This window comes from Hyperolius riggenbachi, chromosome 2, assembly GCF_040937935.1.
Source record: "Hyperolius riggenbachi isolate aHypRig1 chromosome 2, aHypRig1.pri, whole genome shotgun sequence".
Classification (NCBI taxonomy): Eukaryota; Metazoa; Chordata; class Amphibia; order Anura; family Hyperoliidae; genus Hyperolius; species Hyperolius riggenbachi.
Genome location: NC_090647.1, coordinates 66,196,091 through 66,215,273, shown reverse-complemented (window position 1 = coordinate 66,215,273; position 19,183 = coordinate 66,196,091). Strand labels below are relative to the sequence as shown.

General features: G+C 46.4%; 1 protein-coding gene across 3 annotated transcripts in view; it reads left to right on the top strand.

Annotated features, from left to right (window-relative positions):
* Positions 1 to 19,183, top strand: part of TMEM123 (transmembrane protein 123) — a 231,496-nt gene that overhangs the window by 33,574 nt on the left and 178,739 nt on the right. For all 3 annotated transcript variants that reach the window (XM_068266861.1, XM_068266860.1, XM_068266862.1), the window contains exon 3: positions 18,001 to 18,108. In XM_068266861.1, the coding sequence (XP_068122962.1) occupies positions 18,001 to 18,108 (108 nt within the window). The remainder of the gene's footprint in view (positions 1 to 18,000; positions 18,109 to 19,183) is intronic.

Sequence of the window (19,183 nt, the reverse complement as noted above, 5' to 3'; positions counted from 1 at the left end):
ATATTCAGTCTGAATCAAAGGAGTAGACTTATTTGACAGTTGTCAGTGCAGGACATTCTCGGTGTTGGCCAGTGTTGTGCTCTAGAAGCATGCATTGCATTCTGGGATCTGCAATAGACTGCAATTAAACAGACTCCTGAGTTTAGCGGAAACGTCTATAATGATGTCTTGTGTAAGTAAAATCTGAGAGCTGCTTACAATAAAGCCTGGTACACACGTATGAGGTAAGCTGCTCAGCAGTGATGGGGACTTGTTCCCTCGCATGACATTGTAGGTTTGACACCATAACGTTGGTGGCCTCTCGTTCTGTTACTACGGAGAGAGGGGTAGAGGGGCGACTAAACAGTTTGCTAGAAGTGTGACGCTGCATGCTGGGTGAGTGGTGGAGAACAGTGCTCTTCTCTGCAGAATCGATCTACTCCACTGTGGTGGGGTGTGTGTGTGTAGGGGGGTGCTGTACAAACCCTAGATTCTCTGCAAAGGTGCTCTATATCGGCCATCTCAGCTGAGTCCCATCTAGCGTCTGTATGAAGCTTAAGGGTCCTTGCCACTAAGAAATGCAATCCCGTTTCTTTCAGTTTTCCACTTCTGCAATACTACAGATACCTGTCCGATGTACAATGCGATTGCAGTGCGTTTGGGGTTCAGTCGGCAAATCAGAAAATCGTATAGCTGCGTAATTGCTGTACAACTTTCCTGCGCTCCTCCTATACTATGTATAGGAGCTCAGACACAGCAAAAATGCCACAGGATGGTGATTGGGAAAAATATCATGATGCAAACTTGCACTGCAGCTTCCATCAGTCTGACTGCGCTTTGCAATCTGCAAGCAATCAAAATTCGGTCGCAAAACACTGGTATTGGAAAAGTGCCCTAATTGGGCTGTGTTAGACAGGACAGGTTGCAGGTCAGGTTATACTGAGAAACAGTCTTGTGCGATGCCAGCTTCGGTCCAACCACAGGGCAGGTCTCTGCAGAGCACCGCACTTCAGCAACTCTCTGCAGGGCTGCAAATCTCCTGAAATCTCAACAAATACAATGGTGCACTGTTAGCTTTTTAAGGCTGTAATACCTTGTGCAGTGATGTAACTAAGGAGCTTGGGGCCCCAGTGCTAGTTTTACACTGGGCCCTCAAGCACTCTTATTGATGTGGAGCCTCAAAACCTAACAATATGCACATATAGAGGTGTTTATTACCAGCATAGCCATAATGCAAAGCTAATAAGTTGGATGAAGAAAGGTCCCTAGTGGGCCCCTCTGGTCCAGAGGCCCCCGGTGCAGTGGCAACCTCTGCATCCCCTATTGCTAAGCCACTGACCTTCTGCCCACTTCTTTCACATCCCCAAGACAACTCCATAGCTATCGTATTTTAAACTCATGAGCCCATATGCATTTAGGTTTTTCATAAAACAAAAAAGAGACGGCACACCACTGGCTGCAAAATTATTGCTGTATTGAGTGGACAAAAACATTACATGTTACGGATAAACCTTCCTCAGGTGTTAAAGCTGTGTGAGCAATCCAGCTGAGACTTGGCACCGGCTAACTTCCAGGCTTGTTAGGCCTGTGATGCTGTTCACCCAGCTATTTCCATTGTGCATTTAGGTTTTTCTCCTGGGTGACATGTTCACACCTTGTCAATAAAACGCCTTGTAAACCACTTACAAACAAGAAAATACTAAGAATAATTTTGATCGCACCTTTTCATCTACTTTATTGCACTTTTTCAATTGCAGTGGGCTGAAAAGTAATGCTAACCTCTTGACGACCAGATAACGCCGATTGGCATAAACTGGTTGAGGGTTTCCGTGGAAACGGCCGCTCGTTCAAGCGGCCTTTCCATGTCAGTTCACGGAGGGAGTCTCCGTGAACAGCTGGAGAGCCGCCGATCGCGGCTCGCCGGCAAAATGTAAACACGCGGGGAAGAAATCCATCAATACGGTGCTGCTACGCAGCAGTGCCGTGATGGAGATCGGCGATCCCCGGCCTCTGATTGGCCGGGGATCGCCGGCATCTGATAGGCAGAAGCCTATCCCATCAGGCGCAGGACGGATATCCGTCCTGCGCCGCTCAGAGGGGAAGGGAGAGGGAGGGAGCGGGCAAGAGGGCGGAGAACGCTGCGGAGGGGGGCTTTGAAGAGCCCCCCCCCCCCCGCTAAGAAAATGCAGCCGGTGGCGATCAGACCCCCCAGCAGGACATCCCCCTAGTGGTGAAAAAAGGGGGGTAGTCTGATCGCCCTGCTGCACTCCTGATCGGTGCTGCGGGCTGTAGAGCCCACGCAGCACCGATCACTGAAAAAATCCCTGATTGTCAAGTGGTTAAAGAAATTGATAAATTATCTCCTAGGAGAAATCTCAGGAGAAAAGGTTAATTGAATAAAGGCTGTTGTCATATAAACAGAATGGTCGATGCAAGCATTGATGTATTTTTGATACAGGTTCTCTAAGTATTCAGTTGCCACATATATTTCGCTACAGTTGTCTTTTAAAGCATTGAGACATAAACCTGAGACATTGAAATTAAAAGGATTTATACTTAACTGTGGCTTCCTCCAGCCCCCCATGTTACATCTGCTTCCTTTTTTTTTTTTTCCTGGGCTGCTCCATTGCACCATTGTTAGCCCTGGTAAAGTCCCCAGCTGAGCTAATTGGGGACTGCTGCGCATGCACGATCCTGGCCGCGCACACCCTCCAATCGCTTGTGCTCTTCATTAGGACTGTAATTGAACTTATGCGGAATTCTCCTGTGCGACCGGGGGCACGTAGGGCTAAAAAATGCATGCCCTGCATCCAAAACAATGCTAACATTTATTACACTAGGAGGAACTTTAGCTTCCAATATGGTTTGCATGCAAAGTATAAAGTACTAGACACTTGTGCCACAGTGAGGCAAACCACCGGGCAAGTGACCTAACCTAAATTTAAAACCTTGGGAGCAGCTAAGCAAAAAAAAATGTTTTACTTACATTTTGTGGGACAGCGAGGAGAACGCCAGCACATACCACTAAAGCTGCATCTGAAATGACAACCAGCTAGTGCAGAAAGCCTATTTAGGTGCTGCACACATGAGATGGTTGTCATTTCGGATGCAGCCTTAGTGGTATGCGCTGGCGTTCTCGCACGTATGGCCAAGACCGCACATGCTCAGTGGGCCTACAACCCGGCTGAATTGCAGGCTCCACTGCGGCAGAAGTGAGGGGACAGGACGGACAGGGAGGGAGCGAACGGTACTGCAGGGGGCTGGAGGAAGCTCCAGGTAAGTATTAAGTAAGTTTAGACCCTTTTGCTTTCCATGTATTCGGTTACTGGATCTAGTTGATTGTTAGCAAAAGCACAGACTACCAGCTTGTATTGCAGTAGGTGACATACCAGTTTAATATGTGGCTAAAATAAGTAACGTACATAATTTTATATTAATCAGGGCCACATCTTAAACACACAATTACACAAGTACACTAATGGCCATGTTACATGCATGATTCAAGATCTTTGTCATTGTGTAACACAACAAAATTACTTCTCATAAAAGCCCCACGGTTTCCACCTAATGATAGTAACAAAGGTAGAAATAGAGGAATTATACAGGTATGCCAAGTGTTTCAAATATTTAAACAATTTGTACTCTGTGTTCATGATTTCAGAGAAGATTCTGAGATTAAAAAGTTTATGGCAGATGAGAAAAGCTGTTTTTTAGTCTGGGTATATGGTCAACCAGGGTTCAATAAAGAAGTATAGGCCCAGATTTACCTAAGGAGCCCGTAGGCAGAGATGTTTTGGCAGCCTAGACTTTGCCCTTCATGAACCTACAAACCCCTGTCAAACTACACAACAAGGGCTTGTTGCACAGAGCGTTTTATGTGCGCTATAATGTGCGTAATGGGTTTCGCACGCAATCACGAATTTTCTCGAAAAAGGTCACGCTTTGCGCGAAATGCAACCGTTTGTGTGTGAAAAACTGCGATTGCGTGCGAAAACCGTTACTTGTGTATGTGTTATAGTGCACGCAAAACACTAGCACGACCGTGATAAGAGTTATCACGGCTTTGTGAATCAAGCCCCAAGTGTGCTGGCTAGCCCAGCTGTCGCTTCTGCCTTACTTCTCTTGCACGTCATAGGTAGCTACAGGTACCCTCAGTATTAGGTAGCTACAGGTACCCTCAGTATTAGGTAGCTAGAGGTGCCCCTGAAAGAAGGGAGATCTCATCAGTGGAATGCCAAGACCCAGGTGAGTAACCATCATTTACACTCCGCTCGGAATTCTGTATAGGGAAGGAGGGAGGCACTTGGGGAGGAGAGTGAGCTGCTTTTTCCATCATGAGACGCCTATAGGCACGAGCCTACAGTGCCTTATGGTAAATCCGGCCCTGAGGATAGGGCAACCGTTCGAATGGCATAGGGGAGAAGAGGTTGCTTGCACAGCACATGAGCCACATTGTCATTGGAGGACAATAAGCAGTGTTGGTCACATGACCACCACTGTGTACTACAAAATTGGCATTTAGAGCCATTTTAGGCACTGATATTGTAACTCTAGTGGGAGAGGGGGTTGCTTGTATTTTCAGGGAGGCAACAATAAACACAGCATATCAGAATTTCAAATCTGGGTCATTCAGTGATGTACTTACTGCAATAGACAAGTTTCCAAACATTTCTACAGTCAAATTCTAAATCGTGTCAGTTTAACCTCCTTAGCGGTAACCCCGAGTCAGGCTCGGGTCAGAAATCCGCAGCTCGGAGCGGTAACCCTGAGACTGACTCTGGGTAGCCACCGGGAGGTATAAGCAGAACCTTTGTGCAGCGGCCGTTTGTAACTCACCTCTCATGGGATCCAGACGCTGACTCCCCTCCCCTGAGATCCAGTCCTTGGAGGCTCTCTATCCCTCTTAATAGATTGCCAACTGTCACATGGCGAAAGACGGCGATCTCACTATACCGATAGAGCACCGCCCGGTGGTTGGAGGGAGAATTGCAGTGCTGGATCTAGGGGAAGTGAGTTCTATGCAAGGCTGCTGCAGATCTACAGTATATAGTGGAGTGATTTTTTTTTTTTTTTCCCCATGCTTTTAGGGTCTTAACCACTTGCCGACCGCACGCTTATACCGTGCGTCGGCAAAGTGGCAGCTGCAGGACCAGCGACGCAGTACTGCGGCGCCAGCTGCAGGCTGATTAATCAGGAAGCAGCCGCCGATGGCGGCTCGCAGGCTAAATGTAAACGCAAGCGGAAATAATCCGCTTTGTTTACATTGTACGGCGCTGCTGAGCAGCAGCGCCGTAAGGCAGATCGGCGATCCCCGGCCAATCAGCGGCCGGGGATCGCCGCCATGTGACGGGACGTCCTGTCACTGGCTGCACAGGACGGATAGCGTCCTGTGCAGCCCGGATCACCGGGGGGGAAAGGTAGGAGAGGGAGGGGGAGAATGTCGCCGCGGAGGGGGGCTTTGAGGTGCCCCCCCCCGCAACATGCCTGCACGCAGGAGCGATCAGACCCCCCCTGCACATCATCCCCATAGGGGGGAAAAAAGGGGGGCGATCTGATCGCTCTGCGTGCACCCTGATCTGTGCTGGGGGCTGCAGAGCCCACCCAGCACAGATTACAACAAACAGCGCTGGTCCTTAAGGGGGGGTAAAGGGTGGGTCCTCAAGTGGTTAAAGGGAACCCAAGGTGGGGTTCTAAAATAAAATAAACAATGCTACCTGATCCAGGAGGCTGGGCGTATCAGGTAGCCGGGATCCTCAAAGCTCTCCGCCTCTCCTGTAGTCTGCTCTCTTAGTTTCGGTTTTCGTGACCGCTGGGGTCATGACGCTGGAAACGGTGCTCTGTGTGTGTCGCACACAGATCAGCGAGCAGGGAGGCGGGGGAGCGGCCAGGGAGAGACAAAGCTGCCCAATGGCAGCAGGGGAAGGCCTGCAAGAAGCCCCATGTGGGTGTTTTGTGCATGTGGGCATTTTCCTCATTTCCCCTTAGGTACACTTGAAGGGTTGTGAAAAAATGTCACTGCTTTTAGACCCTAAAATCCAGAAGTAATTCTACCACTAGGGAGTTTAAGCTGGGATGCCATGAATTGGGTGACTTTGCTGCGTACGTTAAAAAGGGGCGCTGGGAAAAAAGGGCGCCGGGTTTTTAACGATAAGCATGGATAACGTTTAAAAATGTATTGTACTGTATTTCGTTTAAAATTAATGTTTTTTAAAGTTATAAATCATTAAATAATGTGCATTAAATCGGCAATTGTAAAAACGTTAATCTTTCGTTTAAATACTGAAACGTATAATAACGTTAAAAAAAAAATTACTAAGTAACCCTCCCTGTACCTACCCCTAACCCCTAGACCCCCCTGTTGATGCCTAAACCTAAGACCCCCCCTGTTGGTGCCTAAGTAACCCTCCCTGTACCTACCCCTAACCCCTAGACCCCCCTGTTAGTGCCTAAACCTAAGACCCCCCTGTTGGTGCCTAAACCTAAGACCCCCCTGTTGGTGCCTAAACCTAAGACCCCCCTGTTGGTGCCTAAACCTAAGACCCCCCTGTTGGTGCCTAAACCTAAGACCCCCCCTGTTGGTGCCTAAACCTAAGACCCCCCCTGTTGGTGCCTAAACCTAAGACCCCCCCTGTTGGTGCCTAAACCTAAGACCCCCCCTGTTGGTGCCTAAACCTAAGACCCCCCCTGTTGGTGCCTAAACCTAAGACCCCCCCTGTTGGTGCCTAAACCTAAGACCCCCCCTGTTGGTGCCTAAACCTAAGACCCCCCCTGTTGGTGCCTAAACCTAAGACCCCCCTGTTGGTGCCTAAACCTAAGACCCCCCTGTTGGTGCCTAAACCTAAGACCCCCCTGTTGGTGCCTAAACCTAAGACCCCCCTGTTGGTTTTTTCGTTTAAAAATAATGTAAAAAAATTGTACTGTTTTTCGTTTAAAAATAATGTTTGAAAAAAAATATTGTACTGTTTTTCGTTTAAAAATAATATTTAAAAATGTATAAATCATTAAATAATGTGTAATCATGAGAAGCAGTAATAAAACATTAAGTCTCTGGGCGCCGCTTTTAAAACGTTATTTTTCACCGGCGCCCTTTTTTCCTATCGGGCGCCCATTAAACGATATTTATTATAGGAGTGAATGGCGGCGCCCGATTTGTCCACTAGCCTCAGGCGCCCGAATTTACTGTTTCCGACTTTGCTACATGCAATGCTGTTTAGCTCTTCTTGCTTAACCTCAAATCTGTTTCAAGACGGAATTGGCAAAGCGCTTGTTTTGTATGTTTTTCTGGGTCACGCCAAACAAATCCTGTTTACTCAGCTCTGATGTTTCCCCTCTTGCTCCAGTGTTGCAGTGATACGTTGCAATAAACACAAATGGTGTTGACACTAAACAGCGTTTAGCAATATTATCTGGCTGGAGCTTTGTTTCTTTATTTGCTTCAGCCAGCTAGGGGAGGACCAGTCTAGCTGGATTCAGGGGTGGCTGGTTTGCCATATAACAGAATATAAACCTTTGGCCTCCAGTTACAAAACATTACATTTTGTATTTTCTCTTGCTGTAAGTTTGTCACGTAACTGACATTGCAGACGGATTGATGTGAAATAAAGAACCATAAAGCTGGGTGGAGAAGGGTATATGGGTGTATTATGTTATGTCAGTGACAAGGTATAGCATCACAAAGGCCTTGAGTGCTCTAGTTTCAGCTGGTAATTTACAGCTTTTGGTTTCTGCATTAAAAGTGAGTTAACCTTGCACAGCGAGACTCTCCCAGGCGTTGTTCAGTCAAAACAACCCACTTATGATTGTTCTTGTGACACAGTCACGCTGCAGCACTCCTATACATATCGCTCCCTTTGGGTTACAGATCAAGCTGCTCTGCATCATCTGGGAGATTAAGGCAGGGGACACTCTTGTCTTTCAGTTTTCTGCGCGTCTTTTCTGCGTACGTTTTCTGCACACCAAGTGTGTTTCTATGCAGGAAAACGTGTTCGTTTTTTCACAGCAGCTAATGTAATTGATGGAGAAAACAGACATTCTGCATCATGATTCTGCACATTTTGTCAGTTTTCTTTCTGCGCGCGAAAACCACGTTCAGGCAGGGAACACACTTGACTGTTTTCGTGGGCGATTTCTGCACAAACTGCAAAAACTGAGAACTCATGGTAATCAATGGTCTAGTTCACACTTAAAGTTTTTCACGCGCAGAACAAAACATTCTGCATGATGACTCCTTTTGTCAGTTTTCTCTATCAATTACATCAGCTGCTGTGAAAAAACGTGCGTGTTCTCCTGCATAGAAATACACTTGGTGTGCAGAAAAAGTTGCAGAAAACTGAAAGACAAGTGTGTTCCCTGCCTCAGTGTGAACTAGCCCATTAATTAACATGAGTTCTCCGTTTTTCTGTCTGTCAAGTGTGTTCCCTGCCTCACATTTATACTATGCCCGTTTTTATACAATTTTATAATTAGGGATTGTTTTATTCCAAATATCAATAACAGCATAAGTATTGTACTGCAGTTTTGACAACTTGACAAAGAGCATGAGGCTCGAAACAGCGGTATTTCGTTGGATGACTGCCTTTTAACCTATGTGATCAGGGCCGGGACAAGGTCCACCATCAACAGAGGCTGAGCTGCCCAAGTGCGCCCCCCTTCCCCTACAGGCCGTCTCTGTAAGCTTACTGTTCTCTGATGACTGAACCACATGTGTGCAGTAAGCTTACAGAGACGGCCTGCGTCATCTTGCCGGGAGCGCAGACGAGCCACAACTTCAAGCAAAGTTACAGGATTTCAGATGTCAGATGCATGCTGGCTGGCTCTCTGCACAACAGATAGAGGCACTGGGGACGACATCACATGGTGACCATGGCACAGGGCCAGATTTCTACTTTTCAGTGTCCTAGGCCCACTTTTATGAACTGCCCCCTCTCAGTCTAAAAGTATACACACAAACCATAACTGTCGCTTATAGGGACCAGTCGCTCATAATTGTCGTATGTAGGAACTAGTCACTTGTAACTGTCGTACGTAGGGACAAGCTCATATAGACAAATCTCTTGGCTACAGCTAAAGTGATGAATGCTGTTGCTGTGGGAAAGGGATGGCTACAGGGAATAATAATAATAATATGGTAGGGCATTAGACTTGGACTATGGTAGGATTAGATTATGAGCTCCTGTGAGGACAGTCAGTGACATGACTATATACTCTGTAAAGTGCTGCAGAAGATGTCAGTGCTATATAAATGCACAATAATAATATGGTAAGGGACATTAGACTATGACTGTGGTAGGATTAGAGTGTGAGCTCCCCTGAGGACAGTCAGTGACATGTGTATGTATGTACTCTGTAAAGGGCTGCAGAAGATGTCAGTGCTATATAAATACATAATAATAATAATATGGTAGGACATTATGCTCTGACTATGGTAGGATTAGATAGTGAGCTCCTCTGAGGACAGTCTGTGACATGAATATGTACTCTGAAAAGTGCTGCAGAACATATCAATGCTATATAAATACATAATAATATTAATATGGTAGGCCATTAGACTATGATTATGGCAGAATTAGATTGTGAGCTCCTCTGAGGACAATGACATGACTATGTACTCTGTAACATGCTGCAGAAGATGTCCATAGTACTACATAAATACATAATAATTATATGGTCAGATATTAAATTATGACTATGGTAGGGATTAGATTTTGAGCTCCTGTGAGGACAGTCAGTGACATGACTATGTACTCTGTAAAGTGCTGCAGAACATGGCAGTGCTATATAGATACATAATTATAATAATAATATGGTAGATAAATTACACTGACTATGGTAGGATTACATTTTAATCTTTGAGGATAATCAGGAATATTGCTCTGTACTCGGTAACATGCTATGGAGGGCATCAGCACTATATAAAAGTGGTCATTAATTATACAATTCTCCAGAAGATTGAAAATCTGATTTGATAATAACTGATCAGAAATGATCTTTTTGGCCCACTAATGGAAGGAAAGCTGGTATTCAATTTGCTCAGATTAGTGGAATTAATAAGTTTTTCGGATTGATTCCATCAATTTGATCGAATTCGATATACCGGTAAGCTTTCTTTAGTGGTCCAGGACGATTTATTGTCCGGAGAATTGTATCGGTAATGGTCACTTTAAAGCGAACCTGGACTGTCCTCTCTGCTCTAAAGCAGTGCTGTCCAACTGGCGGCCCGCGGGCCGCATCCGGCCCGCCAGGCCACCTGCTGCGGCCCGCTCGTGTCCCTGGGATGCAGGCATGGTTTGCGCTATCGGCGCCATGCCTGCTCCCTCTTATTGTGGCCTCTCCTATGTCCTGCCGCTGCCTCACAGATCAGACCTCACAGATCGCGGCGACTGAGGTAAACAGAGGGCGCATGGTACCCGCACGGAGTACGTCACATGCGGAAGTGAATCATTAGTCACTTCCGCATGTGACGTTCTGCCGCGCGGGTGTCATGCGCGCGCTCTGCTTGCTTCAGTCGCCGCGATCTGTGAGGTCTGATCTGTGAGGCAGCGGCAGCATCGCCAGCGGGGACACAGAGGTAACGGGCTCGTTACTGGTGGGGGCTCCTGTCACTAGCTGGGGGGGCTCCTGTCACTAGCTGGGGGGGCTCCTGTCACTAGCTGGGGGGGCTCCTGTCACTAGCTGGGGGGGCACCTGTCACTAGCTGGGGGGGCACCTGTCACTAGCTGGGGGGGCACCTGTCACTAGCTGGGGGGGCACCTGTCACTAGCTGGGGGGGCACCTGTCACTAGCTGGGGGGGCTCCTGTCACTATCTAACTGGGGGGGCTCCTGTCACTATCTAACTGGGGGGGGGGGGGCTCCTGTCACTATCTAACTGGGGGGGCACCTGTCACTATCTAACTGGGGGGGGGGCACCTGTCACTAAGTGGGGGGCACCTGTCACTATCTAAGTGGGGGGCACCTGTCACTATCTAAGTGGGGGGCACCTGTCACTATCTAAGTGGGGGGCACCTGTCACTATCTAGCTAGGGGGAGCACCTGTCACTATCTAGCTGGGGGGGGGCACCTGTCACTATCTAGCTGGGAGGGGGCACCTGTCACTATCTAGCTAGGGGGGGCACCTGTCACTATCTAGCTAGGGGGGGGGGGCACCTGTCACTATCTAGCTGGGAGGGGGCACCTGTCACTATCTAGCTGGGAGGGGGCACCTGTCACTATCTAAGTGGGGGGCACCTGTCACTATCTAAGTGGGGGGCACCTGTCACTATCTAAGTGGGGGGCACCTGTCACTATCTAAGTGGGGGGCACCTGTCACTATCTAAGTGGGGGGCACCTGTCACTATCTAAGTGGGGGGCACCTGTCACTAAGTGGGGGGCACCTGTCACTATCTAAGTGGGGGGCACCTGTCACTATCTAAGTGGGGGGCACCTGTCACTATCTAAGTGGGGGGCACCTGTCACTATCTAAGTGGGGGGCACCTGTCACTATCTAAGTGGGGGGCACCTGTCACTATCTAAGTGGGGGGCACCTGTCACTATCTAAGTGGGGGGCACCTGTCACTATCTAAGTGGGGGGCACCTGTCACTATCTAAGTCGGGGGGACCCGTCACTATCTAAGTGGGGGGCACCTGTCACTATCTAGCTGGGGGGGGTGCTCCTGTCACTATCTAGCTGGGGGGGTGCTCCTGTCACTATCTAGCTGGGGGGGTGCTCCTGTCACTACCTCAACTGGGGGGACACCTGTCACCTGGCATTTCAGCCCACACATCATCCCCAATCCGGCCCAAAACACTATTGCCAGGCACAGCAGCCAGTAGAGGAGAATTTAGAAGCCAGATGAGAGGTGTCTACCATATTAAAGGGGCATTCTGCTTATTTATGTGAAATGCTGTCTATTTATGTGCCTCATGACTGCTGAATTTGTCGTGTTGGGGGCCTCATGATTGCTGAATTTGTCTTGTTGGGGGCCTCATGATTTGTTGGGGGCATCACGATTGCTGAATTTGTCTTGTTGGGGGCCTCTAGATTGCTAAATGTGTCTTGTTGGGGGCCTCATGATTTTTTGGGGGCCTCATGATTGCTAAATTTGTCTTGTTGGGGGCATCATGATTGCTGAATTTGTCTTGTTGGGGGCCTCATGATTTGTTGGGGGCCTCATGATTGCTGAATTTGTCTTGTTGGGGGTCACATGATTGCGAACTGTGAGACTATGGAAAAGCTGAATCGTCATCATGAGACAATAGCATTAATACCACCCTGGCGTTCTGATTAAATCGCCAGGGTGGCTGCGGGAGGGTTTTTTTTTGAATAAAAAAAAAAAACTATTTCATGCAGCCAACTGAAAGTTGGCTGCATGAAAGCCCACTAGAGGGCGCTCCGGAGGCGTTCTTCCGATCGCCTCCGGCGCCCAGAATAAACAAGGAAGGCCGCAATGAGCGGCCTTCCTTGTTTTGCTTACATCGTCGCCATAGCGACGAGCGGAGTGACGTCATGGACGTCAGCCGACGTCCTGACGTCTGCCGCCTCCAATCCAGCCCTTAACGCTGGCCGGAACTTTTTGTTCCGGCTACGCTGGGCTCAGGCGGCTGGGGGGACCCTCTTTCGCCGCTGCTCGCGGCGGATCGCCGCAGAGCGGCGGCGATCGGGCAGCACACGCGGCTGGCAAAGTGCCGGCTGCGTGTGCTGCTCTTTATTTGATGCAAATTGGCCCAGCAGGGCCTGAGCGGCAGCCTCCGGCGGTGATGGACGAGCTGAGCTCGTCCATACCGCCCAGCTGGTTAAACCTACTTTTTTAGCTTTTTAAAACGGAAAATAAAACTGGGAGGTTCTAAAAAAAATCCCCCCATTTTTCAGGAGTAGGATGGATGAAATTGTTTATCTTCCCAGTTTATTTTCAACTTGGATTTTCCATAATGTTCATGTATGAGTTAAAACGTTTGTATGTAGTTTAAATTGCTGTTGCCACTTTGCGATAAGTGACTTTTGGGTTGCAGTTTGGACACTCGGCCTCCAAAAGGTTCACCACCACTGTCCTAATCTAATGTCCCACATTGCTAAGTTCATGTAAATTTGTCTCCACCCGTGGCCACACCCGCATTCTGGTCCATGGCCACACCCATTTTTCGGCGCTCAATGGAACCCTCGTGTTTTCTACTTCACCATTGTTTTAAATTGCATTTTGTGAAAAGTGCTGCCAATCTAATTATCCTTTAATTGCATTTTTTCCGGGGGGGCGCCTGCGGCTCTAGCAAGAACCTTCGGCCCTCCACCATGGGGTCTGAAAAAAAAATGGCCCTCCATGCCCATGAAGTTGGACAGCACTGCTCTAAAGGATAGGCAACATCATAAGAACATTTAAAGAAAAATATATCGTGCAATAAAGCTGCACTGTTTCTTCTTCCTGCTTTCATAGAAGAAGACATATTGCTAACATCCTGTGGTTGTCAAATGAGACCTGACTGAAACACAGCTCAGTTACTCTTCCCATTCCCCCCCCCTCCCCCCAGGGACAACAGCTGTTCTGCTGCCAGTGTGCGACACCCAGGGCTCTCCTGCCCTCTCACCAGACGCCTGCCAGCACTGCGCAGGGTAAACACAGCAGGGGTGGTAGACGGCCAGCCAGCCACAACACAGCCCTGCTCCTGGCGCCCCTCCCACACTGCAGTGAGCTCCGCCCCGAGGCTCCAGCCTCTTTAGCCTCTGTGTCAGCCCGGCTCTGAATGTGATATAATAAAGTGATTACGTTTAAATTGGTGGTGCCTGCTGAAGTGGATTCCTGCAAGTATCAGCTCCAGTGGTGTGGAGAGCTGTCAGCTGAGGCACGCTGCCTGATCTTCCTGTTGATGGGTGCTGCTCTAAACCCAGTGAGAAGTCTTTATTATTGTTTCATGTATTTGATTATCCTTATCAAGCGTACAATGTAAACAACCACTCAATGCTAGGTACACACAGTACAATTTACTGTCACATTGATTATTTCCAACAGGTCCAATCTGATCTCGGATCGATTTTCCGTTCACTTCTATGGAAGATCATTTGGAAAATCGATCGGAAATCAGATCGGACCTGTTGGAAATGGTCAATCTGACACTATGGCCTCAATTCACTAAGCAGTTTAGACTAGTCTACTGATGGTTTTTAGTCTACTGATGGTTTGGTCAGTTGCATCAAAGGGGAATTCATTATTAACAAATGCTTTAGACCTGTTTTTAGACCTGGTCTAAACCATTTGATAATTAGGTGGGTAAAGCAGGGGAAATGATCAAAAGATGCAATTCACAAACGAGTAGCTATGACTGACATTCTTCTCCTCTGATGAGCTCTCCTCTGGATACAATTAAAGAGACTCCGTAACAAAAATTGCATCCTGTTTTTTATCATCCTACAAGTTCCAAAAGCTATTCTAATGTGTTCTGGCTTACTGCAGCACGTTCTACTATAACCATCTCTTTAATAAATCAACTTATCTCTCTCTTGTCAGACTTGTCAGCCTGTGTCTGGAAGGCTACCAAGTTCTTCAGTGTTGTGGTTCTGTGATGCATCTCCCCCCTCCAGGCCCCTCTCTACACACTGCCTGTGTATTATTTAGATAAGGGCAGCTTCTCTCTTCTCTCTTATCTTTTACAAGCTGGATAAATCCTCCTCTGAGCTGGCTGGGCTTTCACATACTGAGGAATTACAGACAGGCACAGCTGTCTGCACTGTGCAGGAAGAAACAGCCTGACACTTCAGTGGAAGATAGCTGCAGGGGGAAAGAAACACACAAATGATCTCTTGAGATTCAAAAGGAAGGCTGTATACAGCCTGCTTGTGTATGGATGTATTTTCTATGTGTGGACATACTGTACATCAACCTACTTCCTCTTTTGGTGGCCATTTTGTTTGTTTATAAACAAACTTTTTAAAACTGTTTTTAACCACTTTTAATGCGGCGAGGAGCGACGAAATTGTGACAGAGGGTAATAGATGTCCCCTAACACCTAGGTTCTCAACGTGTGGTACGCGTACCCCAGGGGGTACTTCTGATGATTCTAGGGGGTACTTGGGCTTGATATACTTAACCAAGAATAACAAATTTAGAGTTTTAGAAAAGGATAAATACTATTTAAACAACACCAAATTAGTGTTTTAGCTAATTAAAAGCAATTGTAAATGCTTAGAAATGGTTTAGAACCAATTATCATGTACTATGATTAAATATACATTTCTCAAGGGGTACTTGGAATAATGTTTACTATGCTAGGGGGTACTTTGCAAGTACAGGGTTTGAAAAGGGGTACATACCAATCAAATGTTGAGAAACACTGCCCTAACACACTGGTATGTTTACTTTTGTGCGATTTTAACAATACAGATTCTCTTTAAACTCCTGCATAATTAATTCAAAAGGTTCCATCCTCACATCGAAAATACCTCACAGAATTACTTTACCGCCAGAAATCAGCTGGTCTAATCTCTGTCAGAAAAAGTGGGCGTGGTTACTCCTTGTTTGCCTTTGTGAATTGTGTAATTACTGAATGTTAGACCAGGTCTAAAAACAGGTCAAAAACATTACACCAAACCACCAGTAGACTTAAAACCATCTGTAGACTAGTCTAACTGCTTAGTGAATTGAGGCCTAAATCTGGCAGAAAATTGTAATGTGTGTACCTACCGTAGTATAAGAAGGTGAAAGTCCTTATCAAATCCAACCCTAGTTCATGCCTTTATCACATCACGGCTGGACTACTGCAATGCTCTCTATACAGGCCTTCCAAACAAAGACCTGCATCGCCTACAATTAGTACAGCCAATCCCATCATTGGCACGTAACCCCAATCAATCCAGTGGCTACCGATTAAAATGGAGAATTCTGTATAAAGGGATCCTTAACTGAGAGGGATATGGATATTTCCTTTTAAAAAATACCAGTTGCATGGCAGTCCTGCTGCAATAGTGACTGAATCACACACCTGAAACAAGCATGCAGTAAATCCAGTCTGACTTTAGTCAGAGCACCTGATCTGCATGCTCGTTGAGGGGCTGTGGCTAAAACTATTAGAGACACAGGATCAGCTGGAGAGTCAGGCAACTGGTATTGTTTTAAAAGGAAAAATCCATATGTTTCTCAGTTTAGGTTCCCTTTAAGATTGTGCAAGGATTTGAATGTCAATAAGCCAATCTGGGCCCTGAATACCTGAAGGACTTGTTACAACTGCATCACCCCCACCACAATCATAACTCAAAATGTTCTTGGTCACCCCCAGAGTCCACCTCAAAACCTTTGGAGCCAGAGCCTTCTGTCATGCTGCACCTACACTTTTGAACTCCCTGCCACACCGAATCAGGACAACTCCATCCCTGGAAGCATTTAAGTCCAAACTGAAAAGCCACCTGTTTAGTCTGGCATTCATGAACACCTGACTATTTCCTGTGTAAGCCTTCAACTCTGTATTGATCTGAGACATAACTATGCACTTTGAGTCCTATGATAGAAAAGTGATTTACAAATGTTATTGTATGTATTAGCTCTATGTAGTTCAGATAATCTACATTCATATCTTAGTCACTGCTTTAAAGCGTCATAAACCCGTACAGAGGACTTTCACCAGTGGTGATTGGGACTCAATCCCTCAAGCGACACTGTGGGGCTGAGGCTGTATAGACATGTAGCCTTCAGGCTAGCAATGTGTTCTGTTGCTATGCAGTGTTTGTGTGTGTGTGGGGGGGGGGGGGATGGAACATCACAGAGTTGGTGGTGTAAGTGGGAAGAACAATTCTCTCAGCTGGGGGGTGGGCTGAATTTACCCATGATTCTCAGCAGAGGCAGTCGTTATCTATATATACTTTCATCTAGCATGCGTACAAGACCTTGTACAGGAATGAGGACTGTAGCCCGTCAGGGTTTGAGGCTCAATCCTTCCGTGACACTTCAGGGCCTAGCCTGTAGAGAAGACATGCTTAGAGTTGTAGTCACACTGGAGTAGTAGAGCCAAGAGTCACATGATGTCACACAACACTGTTCTTTTCTGTTATGTGTGCGTCTGTCGCTATGCATTGTGGGACAATGTTGAACCTATAAGGCCTTGCTGATGCTGACATGCAGCTTGTTATCTGTGTTTTGTGCATGCTTCATAAAGGATCCTCCCCTGTTGTACCCTGAGGTAAGTGCTCACATTGCAAACCCCATTTGTGTCCAGTTCATTCATTTACTGGGGGAGGGGGGGTTCCACATACTCATGAAGTGTAGACGTTTTTTGCAAAGTCCTACTTCAGAATTGTCCAAGGTTCCCGCTTTGTTCTGTGCAATTTGGCTTTCTTCTATGTATGTGTTACAGAATACCTGTTGAAGACATGGAGGACCAGAACTATGGGAAGTGATGTAGAGAGCTAAAAGGAACCAGAAAGTCCCCATACTTGGAAAGCTAATGCAGCTCTTCTGCCTTCCTAAAGCATTCATTTAAAAACAAAATTCTGCAAAACCTTTACGTGAAAATTGTACACTCTGGGCATGATCCACAAAGCTTTTTCATCAGTTTCCCTCTTTTTTTTACCTTATTTATGTTATTTTTTTAAGCTCCCAAAGAGCGAAAATATAATACAATTAAGGTAAGAAAAGTAATATTAAAATGACGTTAATCAGGGACAACTTTGAGTGATTACTTTGCTTGTAAATGTGCTGAAAGGTTTTATAATCAGGCGATGAGTCATTTCTGAGAAGTTTTGTGAATAGAGCCCACTGTAGCATTTTGTAAGGCGTTTTGGCTTTTTTGGGCCTTCTACAAAAACTGCAGTGGATCAGACAGATTACTCCACAACTGAACACTAAAATCCACGCAGAACATTAGCAAATCTCTTCGGATTAATATTAGGGCATCTGTTTCCTTTTTTTTTTGCCCACTGAAGGGCACAGCCACGTAAATAATTCTAATGGAAGTTAGAACTGTAAAAATAAAGTACAAGAATAGTGAGAAACAACCTGATCAGACAGTTGAATGTATACTTTAAAGTGTCATACTATGTTGTTGACTTGTTTCTTTTTTGATCCCAGCTCCCATCCCAGCAAGTACTACAACTACTACTGCTACTACTACTGCAGCTGCTAAACCAACTGGGAAAAGCACAACAGCAGCTTCCACCACATCCAGCGCTGTCACCAGTATGTATCATTATGGAATCACTCGTTCACTGCAGTGTACTTGTTTTGTCAGAACGAGGACAAGGGAAGGTGTCTTTACTGTCTCACTTGATAACAAAATGCTGCTTTGCCTCTCTGTTGTGCAGGTGTGATGCTCTCTGACTCCACTGGCTGCATGCTTAAAGAGAACCTGAACTAAAAAATAAACATAAACACGTCATACTTGCCTCCCGTGTAGTCTACTCCTCAATCTTTCTCCTCTCCTGCACCCTGTTTGTCCACTGTGATCAATGGAATTCTCTGTCCTCCACGTTGAAAATGGCCATTACCCCAAACAGCTTCCTGGTCAGCACACTGTTGCACTTTAATATCACCGACTTGATCCATAGGGAAACTTGGACATTACCTTGCACATTCAGTTGTAACTGACAGCTGCTGATATATAACTGACAGCAACTGGTATATTTCAGTTCTGATAAAATCTTGTCAGAACTGGAAGGGATTACTGTAAGAAGAAAATGGTGAGCTTCTGACAGGAACTGAGGGTGAGGTAAGTATGTAATATTCATTTGCACTGCAGCTACATCATGTGTTTATTTTAAATAATTTTACTCAGTTCAGGTTCACATTAAGGTGCCAATGCACTAATCGATTTACCAAGCAGATTAGATCCCTGTGATTTAATCTGCCGGAGATCGATGTCCTAACCTGGCTGCACTATCGGTACGGATGGAAGATCGTGCTCAAATGGGTTTGGGGGCTCATGGGAGCACACGTACCACTCGCCTGTCCACCAGCGCACTCCAACCAGTCTTTGTCTGTCTGTCAATCTAAATTAGATTTTATACTGATATCTACAAAAGATTTCTTGCTGATATCTACAGTATTGAAAATCTATTTGCAGTGTGTGGCAGTAATCCTCTAATCCTATGCTGCAAACTGTCATTCGTAGTGTAGACCTCTGTAGCTTCTCCCAAACAGATCCTCCAGTCTAGCAGTGAACCCTGGATGTTATAATGGGGCCTCACCACCTCCCTGGTGACACAAGGATATTCCAAGGGTGCCTACACACATCTAATTTTGATTGCCCAATACT